This window comes from Oryx dammah, unplaced genomic scaffold, assembly GCF_014754425.2.
Source record: "Oryx dammah isolate SB20612 unplaced genomic scaffold, SCBI_Odam_1.1 HiC_scaffold_1, whole genome shotgun sequence".
Lineage (NCBI taxonomy): Eukaryota > Metazoa > Chordata > Mammalia > Artiodactyla > Bovidae > Oryx > Oryx dammah.
In genome coordinates, this window is record NW_024070185.1 from 80,084,261 (window position 1) to 80,107,579 (window position 23,319).

Here is a 23,319-nt window from a genome sequence, read left to right on the forward strand (position 1 = left end):
TTTTGAGAGGGTGGAGTACAGGGGCCAGCCAGCAAGTAAGGGCTCGTTATTCCCACAAAGAAAAAGACATGGCTTTGTACCAGAAGAAACGTCACATTTGCACAGTGAAGCAAGAGGTGTTTGGAAACATGGAGGGTCAAAATTTAAGAGCGACTTAAAGTCTGTTCTGAAAACCAGAACTGACTGCACTGTGTTTGGAACCATGATCTCTGCCAGTAAGGGTTGCCATCAGCTTTTTCGGAAAGAAATTTTTGAGCTCCTCACGACCAGGTTTTCATTTCTGCACTGTGGTTGGAAGTTCTTGCTCCAGCAGAACATAGTCATAGCATAACTAAGCTTAGAACAAGAAAGAAGGCGGATCCAAAGAGATCTTTTTGGTCTTTCAGAACATAACCAACTGTTTTTAAAACTGTAGGAAAAACACAGATGTGATTTTTGCAGCATTGTTTTCGAGACAGAAGAGCCAGTGTGTGCCCGTGGAAGGAGAGCAGGTGGGCTGGGCTGGACGGCAGGCATCTTCCAGGGCAGCCTGAGGTTCTCCCCACCCGTGTGACAGGAGGTCTTCATTTCCCAGCTGTGCTAGGAGGGAGGCAGGTCCATGTCTGAGTCACACACACACAGCACTCAGGTCTCCTCGCAACTGCAGGGGTTCCCATAGGGTCAGTCGTCATGAGAGCCTCCCTGTCCCTGTCCCTTGGAGAAATGTTCCCTCTGTCCTCAGTTCAGCCACCAGGGTTGATGGAATTGATAACCAAGAATTCTTTGGGTGAGTTTCAGTAAGGAGAAGGGTATCGGAAACTGCAGTTGCCTGAAGCCCGCTATTGAGCTGTCTGCCTTTTCTAGGGCCTTTGTAACTTCCAGCCTAGCACGTGTGTGTGAAGCAAACACAGGCTGTGCACTCGAGCGCGCGGGGACACATGCCTCCTTTTCCTTACGCTCTCTGGCCTCTGTGCCTCCCACAGGCCATGGGCATCTACCTCTACGGGGAGCTGATGCTGAGTGAGGATCCGCGGCAGCAACATCTCGCCCGCAGGTGCTTTGAGCTGAGCAGGGAGCAGATGGACAGATCCTCAGCCGAGGTGGTGGCTGAGATGTTATTTTAAAGAGGTGATTCTCTCTCTCTCTCTCTCTTTCCCCTTTTTCCATTCTTCGGCTCTAGCTGAGATTCCTCCTAGGAGCCAAGTCAGTCAGTAAGCCAAATGGTGAGCGAGGGCCCTGGCGGCTTCAGTCCTGGGCTCCCGCCCTGAGGGGTATGTGGCGCCTCGTTCGGGTTTTGTTATTTGGGGGGACGGGAGTCACAGGAGAACATCTGGAGTAGGTTAGAAGGTGAAGGCTAATGTGGGGGGTGTTGCCGGGCTACCCCGCCTTCTGATCTGCGAGGAGGCGTGGGGGAACTTGAGGTCCCTCGGGTTGTCCGCATCTGGCCAGGAGAGGCTGGCAGGCCCTCCTGCCCTCCGCCGGGTGCCTCTCCATACAGCGTGTCCGCAGTGGGCTACCTCGTGTTGGAGCAGAGTCGGAGAGGGAGTCCTAAATGATTTAACCTGCTTCCTGTGTTAATCGTGCTTGAAATTGACCTGTTAGATCTGCATTCTAGTAGTTTTAATGGAATGTATGGATTCTAAATGTAATTTAGCAATGATTCACAGGTTTTATGTAAAACTGTGAAATTAAAAGTATTTTTTTTCTTTACCATTACCATTTCTCTTGACTCTCCGGGTTTCTTCAAGGTTTACATGATAACAGGGCATGTCTGATTTTGTGTCTTTTTTTTTTTTAACTTCAGATTTCATTCTTCATGTTGTATACATTTTCTATAATTTTAATGGATATTTAATATATTATGTAGATATTGTTGGACATTTAATTTGTTTCTAATGTTTTGCTCTTATAAAAAACCATTTCTGTCTAATATGTTTAACTGCCTTATTTATCCGAGAGAACTCTTACTCCTGAAGAGGTTCTTCCAGGAGAGTTGAAGAGCTGTGTTGGCCAGGAAGGGAAGTACTGGGGATAGTTGCCCCGACCGTGCGTCTCGTAGCGAAGCGGCTGTGTGTGGGCTTCCCCAGCGCTCCCGTCAGGCAGCTTCCGAGCCTGTTCAGAGACAGCTGAGTTTAAAAAACAGAGCAGTTACACAGTTACGTGTTGCCAGCCTCATACAGTGATCAGTACAAATCCTATTTCTCTTTGGGTTTGTCACTTCGCAGAGAGGTTGTGTTTATTGAAGTGTGTGAAACTGCAGTGGTGCAGGCTGTGCCTTTGATGTTCCCTCTGCTCCAAGTGGCAGAAGACCACCACGGGCTCTACAGCTGCGGTGATTGTTCATTGTGCTTTTTTGCCCCAAGCAGGCAGAGGAGTAGTCTGGTCGGGAGAGCACCCTCACACACTCCTGGATGAACACAGGGGCCACTCACATGCCCTCTGCCCCCTCCCTGCCTGCTCGGTGAAGGACCGTGACAGGGCTGCCCCCTGAGCTGCACCGTCCAGCCCCTGGGAATCCATCCCACCCCTTGAGGATCCCCAAAGACATCCCCGACACTTAGAACCTGTGCCCCAAGGGGTGATGGGCTGGGAGACTGAGCGTGGCAGCCCCAGACCCGCTAGTTGGTGCATTTTTTCATTTCATCTCTCAAAGCTGCGCTGGTCTTTGTGTGGGCATCTGTGGGTCCTTTGATTTTTAAAAATGATACCCCTAAGATGCCGAGTAAACGACACTAAGCGGAAGGAAAACCCACTTGGTAGTGTAGCAGGCCTGGAGGTGGTGTCGTCGCCTTGTGTCTGAGGAAGCTGGTGTGTGCGATGTGGGCGGCACTGCTGCCCCCGAGTGCTCTGGCTGCTTGGGTTCCTGGCATGCTGATTTGTGACTTAAGATTAAAATCACATTGCCAGGGATTACCACGCAACCACGACCCTGACTGCTGCTCCAGAAGCCGTAGTTGCACTCTCTGCAGTTCGGGGAACAGACGCATCTCGTAGCTCCTCTCTGCAAGCAGAAGAAGCCGACAGCCTCGGAAGATGCTCGCCGGCCCTTTCCCTATGCCCAGCGACGACCTCTCTGACGAGGTGCAGAGCTTAGCTGATTGGTGAACAGTGACTGGTTTCCGCTTTGTTCACAGTGGCTAAGTTCTGCACCTGAAGAGAAGGTGAGATGGGGCCAGTTAAGGTGGAGCTGCTGGGGCAGAGGCCGCTGCTGAGCGGTCAGCTCGGGGCCAAGCAGGATTCTGGAGGATAAGGGCCCGCCTGGCCCCAAGGATGCACTTTGTCCTGTTACGAATGCAGACATTCCCAAAGTCTAAAGAAATATAAATCCACTAAGTAAACATTTGTCTGAAAGTTCAAATGTATTGAAAGCTGCAAAATTATTGATTTTAAAAATCTAAAAGCAAATGGATCATAGAAGTCAAGTAAGACTATGTCAGCGGTAGATGATGTGAGTAGAGCCGGGCGCTTTCAAAGGAGACGTCCTCTTGTGATTTCCGAGCGCGGTGAACTCTCTCTTGTATTTGCAGTCTAGGTCTGTGTCTTCTGCAGCGCCAGTGGAACGAGGCCGAGCGAGCTCCCAGCCAAGGCGCTGCTTCTCCGGGCTGTCAGTTGGACCCGCCCTCCGGTGCCTACTGAGCTGATATCAGTTCTCATTTTACACACTGGCTCAGTTCAGCAGGAACAGGAGTCGAGCCCTAGAGCAAAGCCTTCCTGTTTGTAAGTGCCCAGAGGCCTGGGAGCTGGGACTGCAGCTGCGTGAAGACCGGCCCGAGCGCCCGCAGCAGAGCTGACCGGCAGCGTGGCGGCCCCTCTGTATGTGTCCTGTGTGTGGGTGTTGGTACAGTCAGAGTTCTGTTGATACAAGAGGAATGAGCTTCCACCTGAAAAGGCAGAATGCCATTAGCTCCATGCGTGTGACGTGGGCAGCGCCCACCCCTGTCATGGTGTACTATAGCCAGAAAGCAGGCGGAGTGACTGTGGGTCTGAAACAGGCCGCCTCTCTAGTATCTGTCCTGTGAATGAAGCCCAAGTTACAGCCACGGCTTTCACAGCCGTGTGAGAGCGAAGCAAATGGCACATGGTGCAGCTGTAAAGCCCATTCTCGGGGCTGTGAGATGCGCCCTGGTCTGTCCCTGTTCTCCATTCATGGTCCTCTTTCCAAAGCTGAGAGCAAAGGTTACTTGTTTACAAGAATTCCTCCGTTGTGACCCAGCAGTAAACTTTATTGCTGTTTCCTTTGCAGGAAAGATCACAGCGAGAATCTTTTTCATGCATCTGCTCGTAGCCCCGGTGGGCCCAGGCTTGCATGGACCCTGGACATCAAAGGAAGAGCGATGGGGCTGCTGAAGCCAGCAGTCAGTGGCCGCCTGCGCCTTGTGGGGTGACCTCCCCAAAGGGCCTCACTGCAGAGCTGGTGTCAAGAGGCGCACCCTCATCAGCAGTCTCCATGGGGCTGTGTGATGCCTTTGTGCCCATCCTGGATGAACCGCCTCAAGATCCTGAATGTTAATTAAGTCTCCCCTTTGAGTTCAAGTCAGGTCTTCCATCCAAACACGGAAGGTCCCTGAAGCACATGGGAAAACCCACTGCACCTCCTCCACCCATCCCTCAGCGTGTGGAGCTGCATTTCTGCATTCCCAGAAAGCCAGAGCTTGTCCGCCAGGCCCAAGGAGCTGCTGCTGCCTACCTCCGCAGAATTACATTGATTGATATGTCCATTATTTAGATTTTCCAAAGTTTTAGTAACTTTTGGTAGAAGTGCAGGATAAGATTCTTTAAGATTTGTTGATAATGTAATGGATTCATGGGGTTTTTTTCTTCCTGTTTACTTCTGAACTTAATACTTTAAAAAAAAGAGAAAAGGGTGTAGTGTCCACATTCTTGTCTCCTCCTTTTCTCACCTCCATGGTTCCTTTAGTGTTCAAAGTGGTGCTGATATTCTGGGGGAGGGGGAGGCGTGTGCCTCCTGCATGGGATAAAGGCACCATGGGGCACCATGGGAACCTGGGGTGATGGTGCTTCTCTTTCCCACAAATGTCTGAAGAAAGAATAGAAACTAAGCTTCCCAGGATTGCCCAAAGGGAAGGGTGGCCTTAAAACACCCCAGAAGCCACACTGGTTGGTGCCGGCACGTGATGGATGGCGTGAGGCTCAGCTGAGTGGGAGTGGACCCACCCGCCTGCACCAGTGGCGCCTCGAGCCAGCCTGGGGGCGGTGGGCAGCTCAGCACAGCCCTTCATTAGAAGCTCCTGACCTTCAGAATTGTGTAACAGTGACTGTCATTTTAGAAAGTTCCCTGGGGTGAGTCTTCACTCTTACATGTGCTTTGCATATGTTGCTTCTGTGTGCTTTGTTTACCATGTTGATGTAATAAAAATCTGATTTTTAAATATGGATAAGTGTCAAAATGCTGTTATTTGTGAAAACGTGAATTAAATGACTCTCCTCCTGGTGGTATGTGTTGGCCCTCTGAGAGGCGAAGCAGCAAGCCCGCGGCACAGCCAGGGTCTGGCTGCAGTCGACCAATCAGCCTGGTGGTTTGGTCTTGTTTTGCCACATTTTTGTCTTTAGAAACCACTGAGGCACAGCTGAGCTGCCACGCAAGTAGTTTTGCACCAGACAGCGGGTCCCCTTGCCCCGTGGCCCACTGCCCTGTGCTGATTCTGAGCACAGGTGCGGCCGGCAGGAGGGGCCCTCAGACCCGTGCCGAGTGACAGCCTTGCCAGCCATGGCTGTGAGTAGTTTGCCTTTGCACCTGTGGGCACAGGCCCTTGGCAGTGGGGGGCCCTCCAGCCGCACTGGTGTTCCCATCTTCTGAGCTCCTGGAATGGTTGTCCAAGTTCCCCCCACACCTCCTGAGAGCCCAGAGCCTGGCTGGGACTGCTGGGCTCCAGAGTGGCCACCAGTCCGCAAGGAAACAGGTTGTGGAACTAACACTCTGCATTCTTACATGGTTCATGTTGTGAAAATAGTTCCCGTGATAACGGGCAGATCCTAGGACTGAGGCTGCTTTATCAGCAGGACCTGAGCCCCTTGGGAGGGATGCAGGTGTGAGTGTTCACAGAGGACCCGGGAGCCCCAGGCACAGAACGTGGTGGTCTCAGGGAGACAAGGGTATGGGAGTCTGCTGCCCTTCCTGAATCCTCCTGTGGGCCAGCCCTGCACAGTGGGATTCCCCAAGATCTCATAGTAACAGGTGGGATTTGAATGTGCATCCACCTGGCTTCACCCTGAAGCTGAAGCTCTAATACTTTGGTCCCCTGATGTGAAAAGCCACCTCATTAGAAAGACGCTGATGCTGGGAAAGATAGAAGGCAGGAGGAGAAGAGGATGACAGAGGATGAGATGGTTAGATAGCATCATTGACTCAATGGACATGAGTTTGAGCAAACTCTGGGAGATAGTGAAGGACAGGGAATCTTGGCATGCTGCAGTCCATGGGGTTGTGAAGAGTCGGACACAAGTGAGCAACTAAACAACCACCCCCTGGCTCGGGGTTCTCCCCACAGTTCGTCTCAGGATGCAGATTGTCCCTTTGGTAATAAATCAGGACACCCGGTCTTGTCACTCAGCAAGAGAAGACGTGAGAGCCCTGCCTTAGGAACCAAGTTTGCTGTCAAGATGGGCCTGGGTGGGGCCGGGTGAGCACTAAACTGGAATCTGCTACAGTTACGTTCCTGTGGGCAAGTCCCCAGGACTCGCCCGCCTGGGAGTCGCTCTTATTTAGCGGCAGTTTCTGATCTTTGCTACCCCAGGAACGGTATGTTTCCAGCATCGACATTTCCAATCACGTTCCCAGGGTGAGCAGACAGGATGGAATGAGCTCTGCCCTCCAGCTGAGATGAGGAAATGAGCCGCTAGGAGCCTGCATGCTCACCAGTCAGGTGACACCTCCACCCAGAGGGGGACACCCAGCAGGAGGCTTCGTTGATGCCCTGGTCTGGGGAAGCAAGGAAACCCTAGCCCCTTCGCAGTTGGTGTAGGTCGGTTGTGGACTTCTCAGCAGTGGAGTCTGGACTGGACTGCTCGCCCCATTAATGTAGCCCTCGGTCCAGAACCATGCTGAGATGATAGTTGGTTCGAGAGCTGGTTAAACCAGTGAGGAGAGGTGGTCTTGTTCTCTGAGCAAGTTAAGTGGTTAATTGCCAAGTGACTGTCCTGAAATGGAGGTGCTCCCCCACCCAGCACAGGATCCAAGCCCTTGCCTCAGCTTCCCACATGTTGACTTGTTCCTCGGGGCCCCACATGGGGGACTGCATCCTGGCCCAGGCCTGGCTGTCACCCCCTCGCTGGCCTGGAGAGCCCCTTGCCCTCCCTAGCCACCCACTTGGCCTCTCCACCACCACTGGTCCTGGACACAGGACTGGGGGCTCCAGTGGGACCCATGCAGAACCCAGAGGTGGGAAAGGAGACGGAAGAAATCAAGAGAAGAGGTTCAAATCTCCCTTTTGGGCTCTATTTTAGTATTAAAAGAGTTTCAAAGCACTTATTTTGATTGGAATTCCACATCAAAACATGGCAATAATAGTCTCCATCCCAAACAAGGTACAGAAATGTCACATTAGGCAGAACCTGGTGCCCCAAGGGCAGTGACCAGAAATAGCGAACCTTGTCCCTAACCATAACCCATCGCTTTCAGTGGAGAGAAGACTTCTAAAAGGTTTCTGCAACCGGCCTGACCCCGCAGGCACTCGGCAAAGCCCTAGGGAGTGCCATCAAGGCAGCCTGGCTGCTCTGCAGGGCGGTCTACTTGCACCGGATTGCCCCAGCTACAGCCGGCCTCAACAAGGGCAGCAGTAACCCTCTGACAGCTGAAAGGCAGAAGCTGAGTGGCTCCTCACAAAGAACTGGTTTTTCTTAGAGCCTTATGCTCCAGGCCAGCCAACCTCATTCTATAGATGTAGCCAGCTGGGTGGGAGGTTGAGGCGTGTGAGAAGGAATCTGCCCAGAACTTCAGCAAAGCCAACCCACCTTGCAAGGAGCATAGTGTCCCAGCAGCTCCTGCCAAACAGAACCCTGGGTGTCCCAAGCCTGCGCCTTCCCTCGGGTGGAAAGCTCACCGCACCCCATTCCCAAGAAGTTGGGGGTGGGGGAGAGGAATGCTTACTCTGGCACTTTGCCAGCAGGTAACACGTGTTAGCTGGTACCTTGCAGCAGCATCCTTTCCCCCAGAGCACCTTGGACTGGACCGCCTCGGGGTGCAGAGGGAGGTGAGGTGAGGGGGGGTGCCCCCTGTGCAGGGCCCAGCCATGGCAAAGATGCCATACAAGGTGCCAGGACAGTGCTGAGCCCAAGCCTGACCACCTGGAGGAGCCTCCTTGGCCCAAGATTGGGGCTGGAGACGCCTGGGGGTTTAAAGGGCTGCCTGGACCTCCCAGGGCAGTGCCCAGAGGCCAAGCTCAATGAGGAGCGCATTCAAGCCCCTAGGCCACTGTCCCGGGTACAATGACCTCGCCCTCCCTGGTTGGGCCCTGGGAGTTTACAAGGTGGAAGGGAGGAAAAGCTGGCTAAGGCTATTCATGGGTGAGGTTTTATAGATCTTTTCCCACTCTTTGGTGCTGTCTGGGAGATTGATCGGCTAATGAGGCATTTCTGTTCCAGCCCAGTGACTGGAGGGTGTGAGAAAAAGAGGGAGGAGGCTATCAGCTAAGCCTAGGGGCGGAAGGAAGTTACCATAAAACTACAGATGTTCCCAGTGGTTCCCAGGACTAGTGTTCTGCCTGGACGATGGGTGGGCATCCAGGCACCCTAGCATTGGAGCATGAGAGCAGAACAGACCTGACCCTGGTGCAAGGATCAGCCAAAAAGCCTGCTCGTGGGGGTTGGGCCTGAGAAAGGCGGCTGGTACCGGAACCCCACGCTTGTCTGTCTGCGTGTGCGTGTTTGGGAATACGAGTCAGAGTGCAAAAATGCAGATAAAGACCTCTCTGACCGCACGTTTTCTTCCTCTCCAGATCACTCCCATAAAACTAATCTGGTCTCTTCAAAGTGTCATTTGAGATAAAAGTTCAGGGGTTTGCTTTCTCAGCCCCAACGACTGAATTGGGCCGAACTGCTCCAGGGACTGTCCTCAGTCTCCAGTAGCACTGCCTAGGTCCCCGGCCTTTTCTGGGCATCTGATGGGGTGGCCAGGGCTCCCTCATGGGATGCCCACCTTGGAGGGCAAAGCTCCGCCCCGCAGGGGAGCCTCACGCCACTTTCCAAACAGCTCCTCTGTGGCTTTGTCCTGGGAAGGAGAAGGGATCGGGTCCACACCGTGGTTTCTGTTTGCTTAAGCCTTTTTTGTACTCCTGCCTGTAACTTCCTCCAGCCTGAGCCTTTGGCGACGGAGGAGCCTAGTAGGCTGCAGTCCATGGGGTCGCTGAGTCGGACACGGCTGAGCGACTTCACTTTCACTTTTCACTTTCATGCATTGGAGAAGGAAATGGCAACCCACTCCAGTGTTCTTGCCTGGAGAATCCCAGGGAAGGGGGAGCCTGGTGGGCTGCCGTCTGTGGGGTCGCACAGAGTCGGACACGACTGAAGCGACTTAGCAGCAGAGGCCGCCATTGCAGGCCCAGCACAGAAGGTGTTCTTGCCTGTGGGGTGGAGTGGGAGGTGCTGAAACCACCTGCCTGACCACACTGCTTAGAGTCTCAAGTTCAGAAAGTTGTTTTCCAAGGTAATAGGCCGCCCTTGTCACATGAGGTCTGGCAGGACAAACCTTGGAAGTGGAAATGCGTTTCTTAAGACCGGCGAGGACACTCTTGGTTAGATTGGAAAGGCAGGAGTGATACCTCAGGTTTTCATGTTCTCACTGCAAGATTTACATCTCCTGGGACTTAAACATCAGTTCCGCCTAAGGAGGGAGGCTCAAGAAAATGTGAATTATGGGGATAAATCAGCAATTTAGATAGGAGCCAATTTTAGTGTTTGCCCATGGGATGGTACAGGCACAGGGGTGTATTTATGTTGAGTTATAAAGCAAAGACATAACTTAAAGGAAAGGAATTGTAGTTTTATGATTTTTAGCTGCTTTAATAAATTAAGTGATTATGTCAAGGAAGAGAAAACTGCAGAAACTGTGGCTTCATCAGAGCTGGGGGCTGAGGAGACATTTTGTAGAGCAGGAGAGTGATTATTAGTGATCGCAGAAGCTGGGCAGATGGACAGATTGACATCAAGGAAGTTGATGTCATGGCCCACAAACTGCCCCAACTGGGGGGACCAAGGCCCCGGTCCTCAGGCCATCTTCCCTCTAGGTCAGGGTACCTCTTTTTAGAAAACTCTTTTATTTGTAAATAAGCTGTGACGATGACACTGAGCTGGTGGGTGCGCAGGGGCGCCAGAGCAGGAATCTCCTCTCTGAGTTACAAGTGGGCATGGAGGCCTCCTTCCCTTTGCAGGATCATTTAACAGTGAGCCTCTCTTAGAATGATCGTTCCTTTACATATTGATGATTGGAAATTCTTTTTGCATACATCAGATGTGCAAACAAATATAAACAGTATGTAAACAAAGAGCAAGCGCTGTTCCACCTCTTGACCAGCTCCTCCTCCAAGGCCATCACTGTGAGCAGAGTGAGAGCAGAGATGGAGCAGGCACTCCCGCAGCGCACGTGCAGACCCCCGGCTTGTGCATGTGCGGAGCCGAGTGTCCCCGGATCTTTCCATGGCTGCAACATCTGAACATCACATGGCTGAGTCGTCTCCTTAGATCTGTTTATTCAGATCCCAGCTCTGCTCGATGTCACCTGTGTAATCTTTTGGACTTTGGTTTCCTTATCTATAAGCCATGGACAATATTGTTAGGTGGTCATGAGAATTACATGAATTAATTTACGTAAAGCCCTGATAACAGGGCCTGGCATCAACTGTAAAGTCATGTGCTACGCTTTGATGGTTGGTATTATTTAACCAGCCCTCTACCGAGGAAGCTGTGAGTTGTTTCCAGTGCCCTGGGCATTCTGCATATACACAGGCAGCAGTGCATCTGTGGGATAATTTCTGGACTTGCTCATGGTGGGTCCACGCAACCTGAAGTGTGGGGAGGCAGCTCTGAAGAAAGAACTGGCTTTTTGTTACTAGATAAAAGGATATATAATTTAATTTTTTTATTTAATGTTTTACTGCAGTAACATGTGAAATTTATTATTTTAACCATTTTCAAATCTACATTTCAGTGGCATTAGGGACATTCATGTCATTGTGGGCCCATCACCATCCATCCACCTCCAGAACTTTTTTATCACCCCAAAGTGAGACTCACTCATGAAACAATAACCTTCCATTCTGTCCCCACAGCCCATGGCACTCACTGTTCTATTTTCTTTCTCTCCAAATTAGACTATTCTAGGTACCTCATATGAGTGGAATAACTTTCCTTACAAGAAGCAAGCGTCTTTTAAGTTCATGGCTACAGCCACTGTCTGCAGTGATTTTAGAGCCCAAAGAGATAAAATCTGCCACTGTCTCCATTGCTTCCCCTTCTGTTTGTCATAAAGTGATGGAACGGGATGCCATGATTTTAGTTTTTTGAATGCTGAGTTTTAAGCCAGCTTTTTCACTCTCCTCTTTCACTCTCATCAAGAGGCTCTTTAGTTCCTCTTTGCTTTCTGCCATTTGGATGGTGTATCATCTGCATATCTGAGGTTGTTGATATTTCTCCTGGCAATCTTGATTCTAACTTGTGAGTCATCCAGCCCAGCATTTCACATGATGTACTCTGCACTGAAGTTAAATAAGCAGGGTGACAATATATAGCCTTGACGTACTCCTTTCCCAGTTTTGAAGCAGTCCATTGTTTCATGTCTGGTTCTAGCTCTTGCTTCTTGTCCTGCATACAGGTTTCTCAGCAGACAGGCAAGGTGGTCTAGTATTCCCGTCTCTCTCAGAACTTTCCACACTTTGTTGTGATCCACACAGTCAAAGGCTTTAGCACACAGTCAGTGAAGCAGAAGTAGATGTGGTTTTGGAATTCTCTTGCTTTTTCTTTGATCCAGCAGCTCATAAATCCTTAGACTAACTTAACAAATATTTGTCAGGTACCCATGGTATACCTGCCACTATTCCAGGCACTTGTATTGGAGACAGTCGAGTATACAAGCAGATTACCTGGGGTCCATCCTGTGTAAGGCCTTGAATGCTGTTTTAAGAATGTTGGGTTTTACCATGCTCTGAACAGGGGTGTGACGTGAAGGCAGTTGGAAAGGATCACTGAATCTCTGTGGGTGGGTGAGGGTGGGAGCAGGGAGAATAGGGGATGTTGGTGTCTCAGGACAAGGGGCAAGGAGCAGTCAGATACAGGGACGTCCTTGTGACGCAGACATGCGGGTGAGAGGAGGGGAGGGCAGAGCGCTTACAGAATTGGGTCTGAGTCCCTGGAAAGTTGGAGCCACCATCGACTGACTTGAGGAGACTGGTTTTGGTGCAGGGTGGGCTGGTGGAATCAGCCCATGCTAGTCTGACATTGTCACTGACCGCCCAGTGGAAATAGCCAGTGGGCCGTGGGTATTCAGGTCTGTGGTCTGAGGAGGGTGTAGCCCCTCTGCACAGAGGTGGCTTGCAAAAGGCCAGCAGAGTGAGGGGCCACGGGGTGGAGACCTAAGGATGGAGTCCAGGGTGCCTGCAGAGTAGAGGTCAGGGGATGGGCAGGGCCCAGCCCCCTCAGACAGAGGAAGGCCCTGGAATGTTCCACCAGCCAAGGGAAGCTGTCAGGGAGGAGAGAGACTCAGTGGGTCAGGTGCCACCCAGACTGGTGTAGGAGGCCTGAGAAGAGCTGGCGGGAGCCCCGGGGAGAGCACTTGTCACCCTGACAGGGACAGTCCCCATGGCGTCCCTCTCTCGGGTCCCACCAACCTGTTGCAGTAACTCGGGCTTTAAAACATATGCCACCATGCATGCTTGTCATTATACTGCACATAACACGTCACTTTCAGGATTCTCGAGACTGTAATTTTTGGTTTTTTGGCCGAGAGGCATGTGGGATCCTAGCTCCCCAGCCAGGGATTGAACCAACACCTCCTGCATTGGAAGGTGAAGTCTTAACTACTGGACTGCCAGGGAAGTCCCATTTCTTGGCTTTTCTTAAAAATGTTTATTTTTCCATAAGAATTTTGGAGTCAGGGCACTTAGTTCTATTAGGATTCTATTAAGTATAATTTATATCTCTAAGGCAGTTATTGTGTTTCTATCCAGGATGTCTTTCCGGAAGGAAAGAACCACCAGTTAGAGCAGTGGTTCTCAATTTGGCAATGTGTGGACCAAGTTTCAGTTGTCGTCTCTGGGCTGGCACCTAGTTCAGAGAGGGTGGGATGAAGCCCCCACTGCAGAGACTTGCTGGGCCCCCAGGGTTAATGGTGCCACACTGATGACCCCCGCCTCAGAGGCCTGCAAACCAGCTTTCTGCCAAGGGCCTTTGTCCGTCTTCTGCTAGTGTTAGGCTGTTTCATGGCACTCAGCCTTCCGCGATGCTCTAGGACAGACAGCGTGTGTGGACATTTGTCCTTCTCTTTAGCTGCCCAGGTTCTGACCCCCTCCTATCTACAGGGGACATGGTCGGTGGCATCCAATAATGTCACAGAAGTGAAACCAGCTGGACACCATCCCCAGCTCCTCTTACAGCCTAAGAGCATGTGGGGGCCCTGGGCTTCTCTAGGCAGGTGCAGCAGCTGGGACTCTGACCAGCCCTTCAAAGAGTGCAGTGCAGGGGCCTGTCTCCCTCCTGAAGGCAGCAGAGCTTGCAGGACAAGCTGTTAATACAAGGGTCCTGAGTTGCAGAATTCAGTGGCAACAGCAGGAATTTCCTTACCTGGCCACTCTGAACCTGGATTTTGGGCACTGCTGCTGGCTGCCTACAGCTAAGCCTTCTCTGCTCGACAGTTCTGTGGGCGGTTTTTCATTTCTGGCTGGGTCACGGTTGCTGTGTGTGCGTTTCTCTAGTTATGGATAGCAGGGTCTACTCTCTAGTTTTGCTGCACGGGCTTCTCATTGCGGTGGCTTCTCTTGTTGCCAAGCACAGGCTCTAGGGCATTTGGGCTTCAGTAGCTGTGGGCTGTGAGCTCAGTAATCGTAGCTTGTGGGCTCCGTTGCCCTGAGCATGTGGAATCCTCCCAGACCAGGGATCGAACTCATATCCCCTGCATTGGCAGGTGGACTCTCAACCACTAGACCACCAGGAAAGTCCTCTGTGGGCTTTTAAGTACTCTTTGGATCACTTCCCTTTTGCTTTCAACATTGTGTCTGTTGCTTGCAACAAGAATCCTAACTTGATGCACATGGATTCATCACATTGTGAGAAAAACCAGAGGTTGAGATTTTCAACACTGATTTAAGAGACTTTCTACTTGTACAGAAGATCTAAGAAGTGTGAAACTCAGTATCTAAGCATGCAAATTTCCTACCCCAAACACCAAGTACGGTTCACTAGCACAATTATATCAAGGATTGGGGGAAGAGAAAGTCCTACATTACAACCTTCCTTTGTTATTATCAGTCTGTGTACGAGGGATATGATTTGGACCCATGCTATAAACAAACTGTGGGCCTGGATCTTAGAAGAAGGCTTTAAGACACACATATTTATTTTGCCTTAAATTTAGTTCTTTAGGAATGAGATGGTTTGGTGATGATTAATAACAGGATTGTTTGACAAAATACACAAAATCCATGTCAAACCCAGTGTCAGGCAGAGGAAGGACATCATCACCAGCACCACTGGCTGTGGGGGGGGCGGTGGTGATGGGCTGCCAGAGGAAGAGAAAGGCAAGAAGCACAGTCAAGTTCATTATCTTCCTCCCTGGAAAGCACAGTTTGGATTCCTTGTTGAATAAGGTAGAACATTCCTCAGGTTTGTTCTTACTGTGCAAACACTAGGCCCCTCTGGGAAACAGGACAGGCTTGGTATCAATTTGTCTCGAATTTCTGTCCACTGCCCAGGTCCGGATCCTCTTCCAATCCCTGTTCTTCCCTCCTCCGCTTTGACGGAAGATGTGGCTTTCTGCTGTCCCCTCTCATCCTGTCTGGTACCCTTGTCCCAGCAGTGAGAATGGTGCTGGGTATAGGAGATGGACCTGGCACCCAGGACCGTCCGGGCGGGGGCTCGTCCCCACATGCCCTCTGTGGCCTCAGGTGCCTCCTGGACATGACAGGAGCCCCCCGGTACCCCACGTCAGGAAGCAGAGTGATTGTCCAGAGAGCCCAGTGCAAGCTGTTTGAGGTAAAACTGGGGGCGGCCAGATCCCAAGAGAGCCATCGGGATGTGCTCTGAGGATGAGTGGAGCCGCAGGTGGGGTCCCCCCTTTCCCAACGCCCAGGGAGCTGGGGAGGCTGGAGCGAGAGGGCTGTGAATCTGAAACACCAGAGTGAGCAGGAGGGTGGCACGTGCTCTTGTCAGATGTGTTCTCACTTCAGAAATTGAGGGGGGGGCACAGTGTGTACATCAATTCAGCTTACACTCGGTGGTAATATTTAAGTATGGCTTAAAGGGAAAAAAGTGTCTATATTATGATGCATCTCATTTTGTTTTAGCAGCTGCTGCTGATTTGCCTGCCCTACACCCACTCTCCTCAGCAGTTTTTAGATATCCACTGGCAAATTTCCTAGGCCTAGAGATAAATTATAATTGGTCTTTTCCAGGGGCAGACCTATCTAGGTTTTGAGAAACCTGAAGCTTCCATAATTGGGGAGTAGAGAGAATTTTTTTTTTCTGAGAAAAACTGTAATACTTAATACAAAATTAGGTGCCATGTGACTATTATTTAGACTAACTATAAAGCAAATTACAGATTTTAAAAAGCTAGCAAATTCTACAAACATCATAAAGTCCTGATGAATAACATCACCTCTGTATTAAGGGTGGCCATTTAATACATTTTTTTCCCCTATAGTTTTGGGCTCTGTCCTCTTTGATCTAAGTCCAAAGCTTAGGAGAACTTAGAGGCTTTGTCAAGGAATTAGGAAATACTACAGACAGACTGAGGTAAGGTCAGGAAGGAAATTTCCAGAAATGCAGATTAAACAATCTGAGATAGATAACTGTCCTATTTTTATTACTTGCTGTGAAATAGTGTGAATGGATGTCCACGTGGAAGCATACCCCTCCCCCCCAGGTCTGGTTCCCAGTGGCCACTCGGGTTAGGGGGGCACTCACTACCACTGAACTGAGCCTTTTCCTTCATGTCCACTGAAGCGGTCACAGCTTCCCCAGCAAGAATTGACAGAGGAGAGGCATCCTCAGCTCCAGGGGAGCACGTGAGGAAGGCACTTGTGATGAGAGTGTTTTACCAGCACACCTTTCATACTGCAGCATTTCTCAAATGGAAGGCTCAGGTCAAAAGGTCTTGGAATTTTCCAGACCTTCAGGTGGAACCGTATACCAAAACCAGTAATTCCTCTAAAAGCTTAATGTCTAATACAACAAAACTTTACTCATCCTCAAACAGAAGCCAAGAATAAGGCAGATTCAGAGATGACTAATACATAAATCCAAGTGGACATAAAAGTCTTGACTCACTCGACAAACAGATAATACACAAAAAAACAAAAGCATAAACCTAAAAGGGAAAAATGTCTTTAACTGATGTGAAATAAATATTGTTGAGGTTCCAATTCTTTATTAGAAATTTCCAACTCCCATTTTAGTTAACAAGACAGCTGACATACAATCTCTTCCTATGTGTTTCCAGAACACATCCTGAACCCTACCCTGTCAGCCACCTCTGAGGTAACATGAGCTCTTTCAGTAACAGCCGGTGCTTAGCGCATGTAAAGCAAAAGGCCCCAGAGGTGGCTTCATTTCACTGCTAAGACGTGTTGCTCCCCTGTCACCACGACTTGCCGCTGGGCTTGGAGGGCTCTGCTCGGGGGCCATGGCAGGGGAGCTTGAGGGATCCACGCTATCCTGGATGAAGGACATCTTAGGAGAGCAAGAGGGCATCCTGGTGGATAAGATGAGATACTGGTAACAATTACCGGACTTCTTAGAAAAGTGGAAAAAGGCTATGGTGTTTTCTAAAATGATCAATGGTGCATGACCAACTTCTTGTTTCAAAGGGTTTGAAACATCCAAATAATAGTTGTGTGTCTTGGTTTGATATGGGGAAAAAAGGAAATAGAAATCTCTTCTCCCATCCAGGCTCTTCTTTAGCAGTTCTCTAATTGACATTTGGGCTGAGCCAGGCACAGGGGCTGCTGAAGCCACAATCCTGTCATCAGTGAGTAAATCTCACCTGACATTCTTTGTAAAACATGTACTACCAGATCTTGCCAGATGTTTATGGCGCCTTTTCACAAGGCGAAGAGGGAACTTCTTCTACAGACTTGTGGCTGTTAAGTAGCGGCCCCGTCATTCCATCATGCAGTCACTGGTTAACCTGCCTGGGTGAGGCTTGCTCTCGCAGCTCAGTGAGGAGCTCCCTGGCCAGTTTTCTCGACCTACGGGCTTCCATGCAGAGATGATCCCATCTGTACAAAGTATAGTCCAGGAGGCCAATAATCTCATTCATTATCGCATCCGTCTGAGCCATCTGGAATGAGGACGGAAAAGAAGACAAATTAGAATACTTTGCAGACAGACTCATCTCTTCCTCCAGTGGACCAACCCTAACCATCCTGTCTCCCAGAGGCAGCTGCATTCCTATCAGCTCCAGAGGGCTCTTGTTTGTTTTCAAGATGATGAGCAAAGCAAGACCATTCTCAAACATTGGCCATCTCGTGAGCAGAGTCATTTCCTAAAGCTCAGACACACAACAGCTACAGACAAATGCTTTATTTCTTGGAACACCTGTCACAAGCTTTGGGGGTTATCTGCTGTGAGAAATAGAGGCAAATAAGCGTACTATGCTTGACTTTCTACAAAAGCCTCACTCTAATATGAGAACTGGAAAACGCTGAAAAGAGAGTGCCACCTGTTCTCACACAGACAGCTTTACAAATGGCATTCTTGGGCTCACGGCTGGCCCACTTGTTTGTTAATAGGCACCTAAGATTTTAACCCCCTTCATGGATCACAGCCTTGTTGAAGCTCAACAGTTAAAAAGCTAAGACCATGGCATCCGATCCCATCGTTTCATGGCAAATAATAGGGGAAAGTGGGAGCAGTAACAGATTTTATTTTCTTGGGCTCCAAAATAACTACAGACAGTGACCGCAACCATGAAATTCAAAGATGCTTGTTCCTTGGAAGGAAAGTTATGACAAACTTAGCATATTCAAAAGCAGAGACATCACTTTGCAGACAGAAAGTCTGTATAATCAAAGCTATGGTTTTTCCAGTAGACATGTATGGATGTGTGAGTTGGACCACAAAGAAAGCTGAGCACTGAAGAACTGATGCTTTTGAACTGTGGTGCTGGAAAAGACAGACTGCAAGGAGACTAAACCAGTCAATATTAAAGGAAATCAACCCAAAATATTCGTTGGAATGACCGATGCTGAAGCTCCAATATTTTGGTGCAAACAGCAGACTCATTGGAAAAGACCTTGATGCTGGGAAATACTGAAGGCAAAAGGAGAAGGGGTGGCAAAGGATAAGATGGTTAGACAGCATCACCGACTCAGTGGGCATGAGTGTGAGCAAACTCCGGGAGACAGTGGACAGAGAAGCCTGGCATGCTGTATGCGACCATGGGGTTGCAGAGTCAGACACGACTTAGCAACTAAGCAACAACAACACAGGTTTTGACACTTGAATCTGAAGGGAAGTAGGAAACACAGGAATTGTCATTTCTGCTAAATACAGCCTTAGTTGTCGGTACCCTTAAGTGCCGTTTTCCTAAGAGTTTGGTTCAACAAAAAGGGGGAGAATCTCACAATCTGTGAAGAATTTATTGTGCTTTTTCAGACACAAGTATATAAGAACCTCCGTTTTTGAGAGTAATCTATGCCTTTTTGTTTCTTTTAAACATAGAACGCTTCACAAACCTACATGTCATCCTTGCACAGGGGCCACGCTAATCACCTCTGTCTCCTTCAGATTTCAGGCTGTGCACTGCCAAAGTGAGCACCACGTATGTGTTTGCTGTGTATGAGTCCAATGTTTGAGTCGCCTGAGCAGCCCAAGGCCAGGCTCCTTCCCTGTGTGCACGCTGGGCCCTTCTGGTAGGATGACCAGCTGCCCTGGCCCACCTGGGACTCTCCGGGGCCAGGACAGCCTTCAGTCCCATGCCACCTCTGTCCGTGAGTCAAGGCAGATCACTCGGCAGCACGGGTATTGAGTGAGTGAGAGCGGGGGACACTCTGGGCTCCCTAGACGATGCTGGTGCTCCTCGGCCACCTACTGGCAGCCGCCCAAGCTGAGAGGGTCTCTGCAGGGGCTAGAGGCGGGGGCGGGCTGCCAGCCTGGGTAGATCCGATGTGGCCCTTGGTGTCCAGATCATCCTCTCTTGGCTTTTACTTAGAAGCAATCACTGACGCTCTGTGCAAGCCACCTCAACTCCCACGTTCCACTCCAGGTCTCCAGTCACCTCGCCCCCCTGCCGCTGAGGGAGGGATGCTTGGCCAAGGGCATCTGTATGGGGCTTCAACTCATTGTGAGCTCTGCGATGACAGAACTGAACTCTGTATTTCAGATCCAGGCTGCCTTTTGGCTGAGAGTGCTGTGGTCCAGCAACAGAAGACTGAAGGAGACCGAGAGAGAAACGTGAACTCAGAGCAGCTCACGGGGGCAGGAGAGGATGGGCCCCTGGCCGGAGGAACCTGGGCCCCAGCTGGGCTCCTTGTGCCTCATCCTCATCACAGAGGCTCCAAAGGAGGAGAGAGTGGAGACGGTAAACCAGGAGCAGGGGGGCAGAGAAGCCGAAGAACAAGGGGCGGGAAGGGCAGGGGTTCTGACCAAGGGACTCAGTGGGGACTCAGAAGCTGAGCCCTGGGGCCTGTGCGTGAGCCCGAGGAAGCAGTTGGTGGGAGCATCCTGCGGCAGAGGCTAGGGTGTGGGGCCACGAGAAGAGGAAGGTGAGCTGACGGCACACGGGGCCACTCGGGTAAGGATGGAACACGGTGCAGAGAGCACAGGGCTCAGAGCCTAGAGCTCACACAATGACAGCCAGACCAGGACCGGCCGGGGGCTGGCTCTGCTCCCTACTCTTTCTCACCAAAGCCAGGCCAGGGCTGGGGTTCTGGAGGCGGTGATGCCCAAGCCCCTGGAAAGGAAAGGCTGTCCCACCAAGCCCAGGCTTTCCCAACTGGCCACCACCTGCTCCCCGTCAGGCAGACCTGGCCCGGAGGTCTTCCCAGGGGGCTCGAAGAGGACCCCGGAGGAGCCAGTGCTGGGGTGACTTGTTGTGCCTGTCCTGCTCGCAGCCGTGCTTGCTGGGCTGCCTTCAGCGGACCATGTGGCACTGCAGGAAGCCTTCGAGTAGGAAGGCCGGTATGTTAGTGAAGACAGTTCCAGAACATCGCTAAGGACAGAGCCCAGGAGGCACTGTGAGCTAGACAGGTGCTGAGGTGCTGGGCGGCCAGCGCCCACCTGCCTAGGGACCAGTACAGGAAAACAAACACCGTGTTTCAGTCTTTAATGAATTTTTTTTTTGGTAGCTGAGCTGACTTAGGAAAGTGAATGAAGATGTGCGGGGGTTTTCCAAGCTCCCCTAGGCTCAGGTGTAGATCAGCAGTGTTGACTGGGGTTGAGCTATTTTGTGGGAATTGGCCTCTGGCATCGGAGACAAGCTTGAGCTTGGTGACATGACCAGCTTCTGAGTCACAGCGGCCGTCCTGTGGGTGAGACCTGAGAGGGTGGTCCGTGTGAATGTGGACTGTTCCTGGAATGGAGGGAAGTATGGTTGGAATACGGAAGCAGAGAACTGCGTGTCTCTGAGGAGCTTTCTCTAGACTGGATTCTCTCACACCCTTTGGGCTGGGACTCTGTAATCTCCCTGGCCTGCTTTCCAGCCCCAGGGGGACAGGATGTGGGAGGAGAAGGAGAGCACAGGCTCAGGGAGGAAGGGCGGCCAGGCCTGAGCAGGCTCCTTGGGCTGAGGCCCCTCCCCCAGGTTCCAGGGCCTGGGCAGGAAGTCAGAGGTCAGGCAACAAAAATACCACTGACGCTTGCATGATTCAGAAGTGCCTGCCTTTGACTTTTTCATTTTTGAAAACAGGTTTTCTTTTATATATGTGTACTAAGTTACTTCAGTCGTGTCCAGCTCTTTGCGACCCTATGGACTGTAGTAGTCTGTCCATGGGATTCTCCAGGCATTTCCTCCTCCAGGAGATCTTCCCAAGCCAGGGATCAAACCCATGTCTTTTAGTTCTCCTGTATTAGCAGGCGCCACCTGGGAAGCCACTTCTCATATATATATATATTTATATATGATATATATATATGATATTATATATATATCATATATATATATATATTTTTTGGCTGTGATGGGTCTTAGTTGTGGCATGTGGGATACAGTTCTCCCACGAGGGATTCAACCTGGGCCCCCTGCATTGGAAACTCAGAGTCTTACCCAGTGGACCACCAGGGAAGTCCCCTTAACTTTTAAAATAACTTTCAATTTTAAAACAGTTTTAGATTTATAGTTTGACCAAAAAGATAATACAGAGCAATCCCATACCCCCACACTCAATTTTCATGTTAACATCTTATTAGTTCAGTACATTTGTCAGAATTAATGAGCCAGTATCTACTCATTTTATTAACCCGACTTTTAGGTCAGACTTTATTCTGACCTCAGTTTTTCCCTAATGTCCTTCTTCTGGTCCAGGATTCCATCTAAGACACCACATTACATTTAACCCTCGACTCTCCTTAGGCTCTTGTTGGCTGTGACAGTTTCTCAGACTTCCCTGTTTTTGATGACCTCAACAGTGTTAAGGAGTACTGGTCAGGTATTTTTGTCAAATGTCCTTCAACTGGCGTTTGTCAATTGTTTTCATAATTAGACTGGGGTTATAGGTTTGGGGTAGGAAGGCCATAGAGGGCGAGTGCCATTTTCATCACTTCCCATCGGCGTGACCTAGCACTGCTGATGTTGACCTCGATCACCTGGCCGAGGCAGTGGCTGACAAGTGACTATTATAGTTTGTTCCTGGCCAGAGAGGAAAGTTGGTTGATACCCAGTTCTACAGGTATGAGGACAGTCTTTAGCTCTCACCTATGGAGTTCTCCCAGCCCAAATGGATTTGGAGGTGAGATGTGCATTTTATAAAAGCACACGACAGATCGCTGTGCTGGGGTGGGCCCTGAGGAGATGGCACCCCGCATGTGACAAGCAAGTCCTCTTCTGCTCTCGGCCACACCCAGGCTCTGGGAGGTCTTCTGTCTGAGCCCTAGAAGGTGGCCTGACAGGCTGGCTGTGTGGCCTGCCTGCCCCACATACCTTGTTCTCCTGGGACCAAGGAGAACCTTCTGGGTACTGGTGACTGAGTTTTTGGCAATCCCACTGGTCACTGGGACTTGCTTCACATTCACATTCAAACAGAGCAGGAGAGAGCAGGAGGGGGCCTCTGGGTATTAGGAACATTTCTTTCTTGATTTGGTTGCTGGTTGCATGGGTGTTTTTGGTTTGTAAAAATTCATCAAGTTATACTTTAATGTGTATGTATTATAAAAAATTAGAAACAGAAAAAAAAACAGCAGGTTTTTTGAGATGAGCTTATAACATAAAATTTGCTATTTTAACCATTTTTAAACGTACAATTCAGTGACATGAATTATATTCATAGTGTTATACAACGACCGCTACTATCCATTTCCATAACGTGCTCATTATCCCAAACAGGCACTCTGCACCACTCCCCACTCGATTCTACCATCTGCCTCTATGAATTGACCTATTCTAGGTATCTCACATGAGTACAGTCATATAGGATTTGTACCTTTTTTGTGTCTGGCTTATTTCACTTAGCCCTCAAGGTTCATCCATGTTGTAGCATGTGCCATTCATTCACTGTAAGGCTGAATAATATTCTACTGTATGTACAAAGCGTATTTGGTTTATCCATTCACCTGCTGATGGGCATTTGGCTATTAGGCATAAAACTGCTATAAGCAGGAGTGAACAAGTATCTGTTTGAGTCCTTGCTTTCAGTTCCTTTGGGAACACACACAGGAGCAGAACAGCTGAATTATATGGTGAGTCTATCTTTAAATTTTTGAGGAACCATCAAACTGTTTTCCACAGTGGCTGCATCATTTTAACATTCCCAACTGGAAAGGTGAGTGTTCAATTTCTCCACGTCCTTACCAAGACATGTCTTCCATTTTGTTTGACTTGTTTTATAGTATGTGTCCTAGTCCCTGGGTCAGGAAGATCCCCTGGAGGAGGGCATGGCAACCCACTCCAGTATTCAATCCCATGGAGAGAGGAGACAGGCAGGCTACAGTCCATAGAGTCACAAAGAGTCGGACACAACTGAA

The 23,319-nt window shown here is 50.0% G+C and overlaps 2 protein-coding genes and 1 non-coding gene across 6 annotated transcripts in view; 1 reads left to right on the plus strand and 2 right to left on the minus strand.

The window, feature by feature from the left end:
* Window positions 1–5,371, plus strand: part of LOC120867013 (aminopeptidase O (putative)) — a 418,141-nt gene extending 412,770 nt beyond the window's left edge. For 3 of the 4 annotated variants that reach the window (XR_005721795.1, XM_040245125.1, XM_040245132.1), the window contains 2 exons: window positions 963–1,107; window positions 4,223–5,371. Coding sequence is in view for 3 of the 4 variants with exons in the window: in XM_040245125.1 (XP_040101059.1) it covers window positions 963–1,103 (141 nt within the window). In the remaining variant the exon portion in view is untranslated. The remainder of the gene's footprint in view (window positions 1–962; window positions 1,108–4,222) is intronic. The other variant, XM_040245140.1, reaches the window with a different exon arrangement.
* A 10,609-nt stretch (window positions 5,372–15,980) lies between these two features.
* The window catches only part of FANCC (FA complementation group C), a 325,895-nt gene continuing 318,556 nt past the window's right edge, over window positions 15,981–23,319 (minus strand). The window contains exon 15 of the mRNA XM_040245158.1: window positions 15,981–17,482. Coding sequence (XP_040101092.1) covers window positions 17,318–17,482 — 165 coding nt within the window. The 3' untranslated portion in view covers window positions 15,981–17,317. The remainder of the gene's footprint in view (window positions 17,483–23,319) is intronic.
* Window positions 18,855–18,957, minus strand: LOC120867733. Its single transcript, XR_005721982.1, has one exon. It is a non-coding gene; the product is annotated as a U6 spliceosomal RNA (small nuclear RNA).